The sequence below is a fragment of the Odocoileus virginianus genome, chromosome 9, assembly GCF_023699985.2.
Source record: "Odocoileus virginianus isolate 20LAN1187 ecotype Illinois chromosome 9, Ovbor_1.2, whole genome shotgun sequence".
In the NCBI taxonomy this organism is placed as follows: domain Eukaryota; kingdom Metazoa; phylum Chordata; class Mammalia; order Artiodactyla; family Cervidae; genus Odocoileus; species Odocoileus virginianus.
The window spans coordinates 67,782,091-67,792,783 of NC_069682.1; the positions used below are offsets into that span (position 1 = coordinate 67,782,091).

A 10,693-nucleotide genomic window follows, 5' to 3' on the forward strand; every position below is an offset into this window, starting at 1 on the left:
TTTTAATTAATAATTTATTTTAATTGGAGAATAATTACTTCACAATATTGTGATGGTTTTTACCATCAAGATCAATCGGCCACAGATACACATGTGTCCCCCCAATCCTGAACCCCCCCACCTCCCTCCCCCCCCCCACATTCCTCTGGGTTGTCCCAGAGCGCCCGATTTGGGTGCCCTGCTTCATGCATCCAACTCGCACTGGTCATCTGTTTCCCATATGGTGATATAGATGTTTCAGTGCTGTTCTCTCTGGCTTTGGCCTGATCTCAGGGAGCTCTGGGCTCCAATCACAGCACAGATTTGGTCCCATTTTTTAAAACAAAATAATTTTTTATTATTTTTTTGGCCGCACCGCGTGGCATGCAGAATTCTATGTTCCCCAACCAGGGATTGAACCAGAGCTCCTGAAGTGGAAGCAGGGAGGTTTGGTCCCAACTTTAAACAGTTCTAGCTTTTTGTATCCTCAGCGCCGAGGACCGGGTGGTCTCCCACCAGGATTCCAGGAAGGCTGTTTGGTTCCGTGCGCGCACACACACACACCTCTCCGCCGCTGCGCTCCGCACCCCCCCCGCCCCACACCCACACCCACACACACCCCCTTGCGACGCCCGCGGTGGATAGTCAAGAGGGACCGGCCCAGACCTTCACGCATCCTCCGAGGGGCCGTCGAGTCCGGGGAGGGAATGAAACGCCAGTGAGCAGCTGTCCCCATGCACTCGGGCTCTGTGTCCAGCCCCGTGAGGACCAGGGGACGCCTGGACGGGGATGGGGGTCACAGCTCTGACAGCCCCTCCTTTCTCCCCAGCCTGCTCCCCAGGGATAAATCGCTCTACCTCACCTAAGCCCGTCTCCCTGTCCTCCCTGAGGCTTGCTGGAAGGGCGCTGCTCAGAGCCTGAAGGGCTGACAGCAGAAAAGAGGCCTCGGCAGGAAGCAGGGCGCCGGCGCAGAGCGCAGTGAGACGCCCGGGCCCAGGGCTGAGGCTCTTCCTCACCTCCCGGCAGACTCTGCAGAGGCCGCCCGCCGCCCACCGCCAGCCCAAAGAACCTTCTGGAACCTCCCGCCCCCTGACCGCTTGCTCCAGGGTTCCTGTGGACCCCGCGCCTCGCCTGCCGCCGTCCCCTCCGTCTGGTCGTCTGGCGCCAGAGCCCACGGTCGCCGGAGCTGCCCCTGGACCGGTGGCCCTGCCGCAGGAAGCCACCCCCAGATGCGCCGGGCGGGGTCGGCTCAGCGCCAGACGTGCAAGTCCGGTTTTACAGTGTGAACAAGACATTATGACACTTATAAACTGTTGGCTCCATGTAAGTATTAGTTGACTACGTGTTTTAGAAGCTGTGCTGAAGACACCTGTAAGATTATTTTGTTGGGATGGGGTGGGGCGGAAAGTAGATTCCTTAAAGGTAAAAAAAAAAAAGCATTTTATATGACCCTTAGCACATTTTTTTTTTTTAAGTTTTATCTTAAGGGAGATGTGCACAAAAGAGGCTGCCAAACCATTTCACCCTCTGTACAGCAGGAACTGGACAATTTATAGCCACACTCAGAGACATTGCGCTTTTTTTTTTTTTTAATCATGCAATTCATCTATTTAAAACAGCCAGCAAGGACTTCTGTCTGTTTACCAGGAACAATCGAGAACAAAATTGCAGTTTCTATCATAAAGTGTGTGTGCTTTGGGGGTCTGGTTTGGGTTTGGGTTCTTAATGTTTGCAGCTGTTTTCTGACCCTGCAAATGTCTGTCTTGGTGCCCAGTGCTTCTCTCGAATTTCTTTATAATAAAACTGATGGAAAGTTGGAAACAAGCCTATCTCTCTTTACGCTTGGTAAGCCAAGGGCAGGCCCTCTGCAGTGGTCCTTGGTGGTGGGATTCACCTGGACAGAGCCCCTGGTGTCAGTCAGGTTGAGGGCAGAGTCCCACCTACCCTTTCCCCATCCCCGAGGGTCTCTACGGGCAGCAGTGCCTCGATGGCTTCAGTCTTGCCATCTGTAGAAGTGAGGTGATGATGGTACCAGCAGGTAGGTTCCCATGATGATTCAAGGGGCTCTGGCCTTGTGTGCTGGCCACAAAGGGAGCTCCCATCGGCAGGTGACCACAGTGAGCCCCTCCCGACCACTCCCTTGTCCCCGATGGAGCTTCTGTCCTCTGGAAGTTTCCGGTCTGGTGGAGGTGAGAGGTGCGTTCAGGGCAGCAGGAGCCGAGGGTGGGCAGAGGGACTCCTCTAAACCCGAGTATGGCAAGCATCTCGTCAGGGAACTCTTAACTGGTTTTCCCGACAGAGTTAGGGGTGATAACCTCAAAATAAAGTAATAATTATGTGACTATTTTAACCGTTTCTGGAAAAATCACCATTGCCTGGTATGGAGGAGCTATGGGGAAACTGTAGCTCTTGGGCCTCATGACACAGCTATTTTGAGATGAGGGGTAGGTGCTGGCAGCCCAAACCAGGCCTGTGACCCATGGGTTTGGCCCCTCATTCTCCAATCACATAACCCTGCTTCACCCAGATAACAACTTCTGGGATAAGGCACAATTTCTCTGAGCCGTTTCCTCACTGGAAGGCATCTTGTAATCCACTTTGGAAAGAAGAGAAAAAGAAAACCCAGCCAAACAAACAAAAACAATGTGCTGTCATGTCAGTAGCGTCGTTGTATTGTGAAGCATAAATATTTCATGTGGTTACAATTTTCTGTGTGGAGCTTGTCAGTAACACACAGATGACTTAGAAAGTTTAATATTCGACTCTTGCTTCTCTTAATACATTGGAGAAAGCAACATTACTGGATCACTGGGATCCACACACACAGTCCCAGATAACAAGAGTGCTAGGCTATTGGGTTATTGCTGCTGAAGTGGACGCTCCCACCTGCTCTTCCCACCACCAGCCCACATCGCTGCATCAGGATCTCAGGGTTCCTTTGGCCACGTCCATGTGCTGATGCTGGCCTCTCTCTCAGCTCCAAGGATGCTTAGAGGTACCCAGACGAAGTCTGAATACCCTACCCACACATATCAGGGGGTGGCCAAGTGGGCACCGTCCCATGGGCCTAGAGAGTGGAAGGAGAATGCATGGATAGTGGAAGGTACAAGAAGGTTGATTTCAGGGCGAGGAAGTCCATGATACCTACTATAGAGGAAACTGTTGTTGCCCCGCCCAGACCCCTTTATGGGCTGGCTCCCGAGTGTTGACTATTCACTGGTCACAGCGGCCCCCTTTGTCCTGGTAATTGCACTAGACCAAGAGGGGATGCCCACACCCCAGAGTTGCCCTCATAACCAAATAATGGAGCAGCCAACTCTGTGGTACCACTTGCGCTCCAGAGCTCCGTGGGATCACAAAGCAGCGGGTCCCTATCTTTGCTTAGCTCCTTCTCCACCCTGCCCTGCTTCCCTCACTCCCTACTCAGAGCACCTGCCTGGTAAATTTCTTAACCCAGAAACCCCATCTCAGGCTCTTATTTCTCAGACAATGGACCCACGATCCTAGCTGAGCAGAGCGGGGCCACACCAGTAACGTTCCATATTCTTTCCCTGGCTCTGGCCCTGCCTTCAAATATAAGACTCTCAGCCCTTGAAACCAACCCAAGCCTTATGCAGGGGAGATCTAGGTGCTCACATGTTCACAAAGAAATCCTCTCAGAACTTCGCTGGCAGTCCAGTGGTTAAAACTCCACACTCTCAATCCCAAGGGGCCCAGGTTTGATCCATGGTTGGGGAACTAGATCCCACATGCCACAACTAAAGCTCCCATATGCTGCAATGAAGATCGAAGGTCCTGCATGCTTCAACTAAGACCCGGAGCAGCCAAACAAATATTTTTTAAAAAGGAATTGTCTCCCCCAAGGAAGTCCTCTCTCCAGGAAGCAGTGTCTGCTACCTCTTCTTATTCTGTCCAGAGATGATGCTGGCTCGGCCCATGGAGCCCCAGGAAGCCCGATGCCACACCCACTGTAAAAGCACTGAGGCTTCTTCACAGATGCCCTCACCCTGTCCCTGTGCCCCCAAAGCTGCCACCCTAGGCTCAGAATAGACCAGCTACCGCTGCAGCCATGGCGCCCCCGATCTACCAAGGCCAGTCTGTGGCCTGGACCCTCCAGTCCTCGAGGTCACATGTTATTGTTGCTTGGTCCCTAGTGCAGGGCCCCTGACCTGGTGAGGACGCTCAGCGCCTGTCTGCAGCCCGCCCTCCCCCACCTGTATCCCCTGTCCGTGGAGCTGACCCAGGAACCAAAACTGCTTGCCCTTCCAAGTGCCAAATGCTTGATTCAGCTGCCTGCATCTTCCAGCTCCCCCATAAAACCCTGGAATCCTAGCAGGGGCCACAGCAGGGGCAAAGGCCAAGCCTCTCATCCTGAAAGGAAGGCGTTGCTGGTCCTGAGATTGCCCCGCGGTAATCCCTCCCTCTAGGGCTACATCTGAATTTCCACGTTAGACAGAATGTGGGCAACATGGCCTGGATGGGCTTTCCCGTGAATTTTCAGAGTCCAGGATGCTAAAATTCAATTTATTCATTCAGCAGGAATACAAACAAGTGCGCAGTTTACTCTTTGCTAGGCCCTCAGCTGAGCACCCGGGAGACCAAGTGGAATCGGACACAGAGTCTGCCTGTCTAGGAGCTTACAGCAAGATGGGGAGGCAGAGAATGAAACCAGTGATATTAAATTAACCCTCAATTTATAATTTCATATCATAAATCATTTAAAAAATACATGCATTTAAAACTACTATGTGGCCAGTGCAAAAAGAGGGAGCTGGGAGAAGGCAGAAGCGGGGCCCCCAGTCCAGCTGGGAGTCTGCCAAGGCTTCCTGGGTAGCTGACACCCGGACTGTGCCCTGCCCGGTGACCAGGACGAGCTGGAGGACTGGCCTGTGCCTGAAGAGTGCCGTATTTTCCTGATCCTGACCTCAGAGGCTGACTCTGTGGTTGTGATTCTGCAAAGGTGAAGGGGGGCGGGGAGCGATGAATTCAGAGTATGGGATTAACCGATACACACTCTGTGTATGAAACATATGCAGCAAGGATTTACTGTATAGCACAGGGAACTATATTCAATATCTTGTAATAACCTGTAATGGAAAAGAATAGAAAGAAAAGAATATAGATGTATACCCATGCATAGCACACGGGCACACACGCCACACACATCACATACCACGTGCCTGCCAGGCCCATGCATACACCCCAGTACATCCTGGCGAGTACATAATATGAGAAATTTTACCTTCCTGCGTAGAGCTTAAATAACAACAATAATGATAACTTCAAAGAACTTTCCATGTATTAGCTCATTATTATTCACAACAGCTCTTTGAAGAGGAAACTATTACTCCAAGTCTCATATGAGAAAATGAGGTAGGAGCTTTGCTCAAGATCATGGGACTCGTAGGATGCAGAGCCAATATTCTCCCAGGCAAGCTGTGTCTGATCTGTCCGTCATCACCACGCACAGCAGCCCTTCATCTCTCTGGCCTGAGTTTCGCCCCACATTTAGGGCTTACCTGGGCCTCCAGCCTCCCTTCTCTCCAAAGGAAGGGTGTTCCTGCTGCCAGAAGGCATCCCCACCCCCACCCACCCACCTCTGTCCATCTGACCTTGTCCATGCTTGACCTTCAGGCAGGAGAGCTAGACCCTGCAGTGGAGGAAGACTGCCCTCCAGAGGTTACTATTAAATACGAAGCGGGTTAATTAGCACTAGCTCTGGAAGATCCCCTGGAGGAAGAAATGGCAACCCACAACAGTATTCTTGCCTGAGAAATCCCCTGGACAGAGAGGGCAATAGTCCATGGGGTCACAAAGAGTCAGACCCACTAAGCAACTTCACTTTCCTTCTTTCACCCGTACTTATAAGATATCAATTGGTAGGGCCCCTTAGAAAGTAAAAGTGAAAGTGGCTCCATCGTGCCTGACTCTTTGTGACCCCATGGACTAGTCCATGGAGTTCTCCAGGCCAGAATACTGGAGAGGGTAGTCTTTCTCCAGGGGATCTTCCCAACCCAGGGATTGAACCCAGGTCTCCCACATTGCAGGTGGATTGTTCACCACCTGAGCCACAAAGGAAGCCCAAGAATAAGTCCTCTTAGAAGGGCCCCAAAATAGCTGTTCCATTCAAGAATAGCAGATGGTGGTATGTTAGGTTGGGAGAAAGCAGTGGTGAAAGAGCTCTTGAGGAAGTGACCCTGGCGGCCCTCACGGCTCCAGTCATCCCCTCCCACGGGATGCAGCTGTGGACCGTGTCAGGATACTGGCTCCAGGAGATGTCCGTTCACCCATTTCATCAGGAGCTCCATGTATGAGTGTGTTGGGTATGGTGATGTTTGGCCCCGAATCAACTTCTCTAACACATACACCTCAGAGGTAGCACTGGTCACCCACTCTGGGCCATTGGAGCTGTTCCCTCCAGCCAACATACTTTATACAAATAATGACTAAGAGGGCTTCCCTAGTAGCTCAGTAGGTAAAGAATCTGCCTGAGGTGCAAGAGACCCAGGTTTGATCCCTTGGTCGGGAAGATCCCCTGGAGAAGGAAATGGCAACCCACTCCGGTATCCTTGCCTGGAAAATCCCACGGACAGAGGAGCCTGGTGGGCTACAGCCCATGGGGTCGCAAAGAGTCAGGCACGCCTGATCGACTAACATGTCTTAATGAATAAGAAGGATAGTCGGAGATGGTGACAAATGCTCCAAAGACCACATAATAGGGTGACACGAGAGGAATGGGTGCGGGGAGCTGTGGCCACTTCAGACAGGGAATGGAGGTGGCCAAGCAGAGCCCTGAGAAGGTAGAGGAAGCAGCAGTGACCATATCTTAGAGGACAGATTTCCTGAGAAAAGGAAAGTCTCGTGGAGGGGCCCTGGGGCAAGAAGAAGATTTCTTGTTCTGGAGTAGCAAGGAAACCAGTGTGGCTGAGGGATGAACAAGGGCGTGTGGACCAAGATGGGTTTGAGGATGCAGCTGATGGCCTGATGGGGCTCCTAGGCCACAATAAGGAATTTGGACATTGTGGTCAAGGCAGTAGGAAGTCATTCAAGTGGAGGAGGGGCATGATCCAAACTGCCTTTTCACAAGGTCCCTCTGGCTACTGCAGGTGGGAAGTGAAAGTGGGGAGATTCGTCAGGGGGGCTGTGCGGCCATCCAGGGGAGGGACAGTGGCAACATCAGACAGGCTAGTGACAGTGGACGAGAGGGACTGAGATGGCTCAGATGCACTCTGTCACTGGAAGGGATGGAGGCTCGAGGTGTAGTGGCTCAAGGACAGTTGTTGGCCAAGAGAAGCAGCACTCGGGGCAAGGAGTTCATAGCGCGGTTCGTAGGAACCTCAGCCCATCTCTGCCCTGCCATACATTCACCAGGTCCCACCGTGTACCGTGGGATTAATATTGACTTTGAGGGCTGGGAAGGAATCAGAACCAGAATACTGAGCAGGAAAGGGCTTGCTCAACCGCAGCCTCGAAGCAGTTAAAGAAACTACTATGAAGACCTTCTGGTCAGGGGAGAAGTGGACATGGAGGCCAGCCGTGATTTGGCTGTTGCCCTTGGGTATGGACTTAATTATTTCCCTCAAAATTGTATGTTGAGGACTTCCTTGGTGGTCCAATGGTTAAGAATCTGGTGGCTCAAGCGGTAAAGAATCTGCCTGCAGTGTAGGTGTCCCGAGTTTGATCCCTGGGTTGGGAAGATAACCTGGAGAAGGGAATGGCTACCCACTCCAGTATTCTTGCCTGGAGAATTCCATGGATGGAGGAGCCTGGTGGCTACACTCCATGGGATTGCAAACAGCTATACATGACTGAGTGACTAACGCTTTCACCTTCACTTGCCAACACAGAGGACATGGGTTCCATCCTTGGTCCAGGAAGATTCCACATGCCTCAGGGCAATTAAGCCCCTGCACCTGAGTCTGTGCACTTTAGAGCCCACACACCCCCTAGAGAGTAATCCCCACTTGCCACAACTAGAGAAATGAAGACCCAGTGCAACCAAAAGTAAAATATAAAAATTTAAAAATCTAAACCTCTGGGTGATAGTACTTGGAAGTGACTGGGTTTAGATGGGGGTGGGGGGGGGTAGGGAGCCCATGCTGGGATTAGTGCTCTTGTAAGAAGAGGTACTTCGGACAGTGACTGCAGCCATGAAATTAGCAGATGCTTACTTCTTGGAAGGAAAGCTATGACAAACTTGGCATATTAAAAAGCAAAGACATCCCTTTGACAACAAAGGTCCATATAATCAAACTGTGGTTTCTCCGGTAGTCATGAACGGATGTGAGAGTTGGACCATAGAAAAAGCTGAGCACCGAAGAAGTGATGCTTTCAAATTGTGGTGCTGGAGAAGACTTTTGAGAGTTCCTTGGACTGCAAGGAGATCCAAATAGTCCATGTTAAAGAAAATCAGTCCTGGATATTCATTGGAAGGACTGACGCTGAAGTTGAAGCTCCAATACTTTGGCCACCTGATATGAAGAGCCGACTCATTAGAAAAGACCCTGATGCTGGGAAAGATTGAGGGCAGGGGGAGAAGTGGACAACAGAGAATGAGATGGTTGGATGGCATCACAGACTCAATGGACGCGAACTTGAGCAAACTCCGGGAGGTGGTGGAGGACAGGGAAGCCTATAGTCCATGGCGACGCAGAGTTGGACACAACTTATCAGCTGAACAACAAAGGGACACGGAAGAGGTAATTAATTCCTCTCGCTCTCTCCTCCCTCTCCTTCCCCCCTCCCCTCTCCCCTTCCCCCTTTTTCTCTGCCAGCAGAGATCACAGGGAGCAGACAGCCGTCCTCACCCCAAGACAGAGCTCTCATCTGGCACCTTGATCTTGGACATCCAGCCTCTAGAGCTGTGAGAAAATCGATTTCTGTGGCTGAAGCCCCCCGGTCTGCGGTGCTTGTCACGGCAGCCCAAACTGACTGCTATGCCCTGAGAATTAGTAAGGGCTCTGGAGGGGCAGGAAAACAGGGGCAGGACCCCATAGCGCTTGGAGTGTGCAGAACCGGGCAGGGCTCGGCGGCATGAAATCCTGCCAGTAGGACGTCCACAGTAATTTCATGCTGTCTCCTAACAGCAATTATCAGGGACACGGGAGGAAGGATGTTAATATTCAAGGTCCTTGACTTCAACATTTAAACCAATCATACATGTATGGAGCTTAACAAGTCAAACTACCACACAGTTTGTAACAACACAGCTCTCCACATCTTCCAGCCCCAACTCCTACCACCTCCCTCCATACCCTCAACGTTTTTAGTATTTCCTCTGCGGCCTCACACAGAAATATGGTTGTACGTCTATTTTGTGATTTATCCATTTAAAAATATTATTTATTCACTCCTTTCCCTCCATCTAAGGGACACTTACAATGAGACAAGCTGGGATCTGGCATCCTTTGCTGCAGTGCTTGCACCTGGATACATCGCTACTCCTTGAGCATCAAAATACAAAGAAACTATATGGGACTAAAAATAACTGCACACATGTGGAGTTGGGGCAAATGCAAGAGGAAAGACACAAAGAGACCAAAAAAATCCCAACTGCTGCTTTTGAAGAGCCTGGAGCAAAAGCAGGGTACTGTGCATATCCCCTGCACATAACACCCCCTAAGGGATGGGGGTGCAAAATACCTAAACCACACCCCTACCCTCACCCCACAGAAGGAACCAGCTTGCCCCCCCTTGGGGAGCAAGCAAGGGAAACCTTGATGCTTTAGGAGCCCCAGTAAAGCCTTGCCTGAATTTGGCCTCTGATCAATTTCTACCAAAACCCTGGTCAGTAATGACAATACTTTTTGAGGACCTACTCTGTGCCAGGCATTTTCTATATAAAGTCCATTTTATTTCTCACACAACCCTGTAAAGAGCAGTGACATCCCTCTTCCTGACTTATGATAACCCAAAATACCTCCCGACGCCGCAATGACCCCTGGGAGGCCAAACCACCCCCAGCTGAGAACCACCGATGTATCGGAAGCTTGGGCCGGACGTCCTGTTGCTGCCTTAGGTGGGGAGCTAGGCCTGGCCTCTTGAGGGCCCCCCTCTGGCCACTGCTCTCCCTACAGTGTGAGAGGTCCATGGAGCCAAGGAGACATGCCTACCTAGAGCTTCCGCCTTTCTGAACAACATTCTGCCTCCCACGGCCTGCCCGGGCTTGTGGCCAGTTCTGGCTACTGGAGAATGTCCTTCTACCCCTGAGAGGTGGCCCAGGGTGTTGCTGAGGCTGGAGGGAGGTGCGCAGAGCTGGACATTTGAACTAGGTGGTCTAGACACAAATTCCAGGCCCCTCCACTGCAGGCTGCTTGTCCGGGCTGGGAAGGACAAACTGGTGGGTATGGAGGAGTCTGGGGGCGGGGGCGGGGGGGTTCCATTTGTACACTTGTATCTCGTCTTAACCCGCGAACCTCAGAGCTGGCCTCCGGCTGCCGGTGGAGCTGGTGGGGACTGTGGTGTAGGTCAGATATTTTGGGCACCTCACTCTGAAGAATTTAGTCATCTTTTTTTTTGTAGAAAAAGAGAGGATTTAGGGCTCATCCGTCTCTACCTTTGCTTCCCCCAACTCTGTCCAGATTTCCTCTTCTTATAAGGACACCAAACTGGCTGAGGGTCCGCCCCGATGGCCTAACGTTTGAACTTAATTGCCTCTCCAAAGGCCCTATCTCTAAATACAATCACATTCTTCTGTATGGAGGGTAGGGCTTCA

General features: G+C 51.4%; 1 protein-coding gene across 8 annotated transcripts in view; it reads left to right on the forward strand.

The window, feature by feature from the left end:
* TOX2 (TOX high mobility group box family member 2) overlaps positions 1-1,803 on the forward strand; it is a 148,305-nt gene extending 146,502 nt beyond the window's left edge. For 5 of the 8 annotated variants that reach the window (XM_070472673.1, XM_070472670.1, XM_070472671.1 and 2 more), the window contains one exon: positions 1,006-1,803. In XM_070472673.1, the coding sequence (XP_070328774.1) occupies positions 1,006-1,072 (67 nt within the window). In that variant the 3' untranslated portion in view covers positions 1,073-1,803. Of the gene's footprint in view, positions 1-808 lie in introns of all 8 variants that reach the window. The other 3 variants (XM_070472672.1, XM_070472668.1, XM_070472669.1) reach the window with 1 other exon arrangement.
* The last annotated feature ends 8,890 nt before the right edge of the window (positions 1,804-10,693 follow it).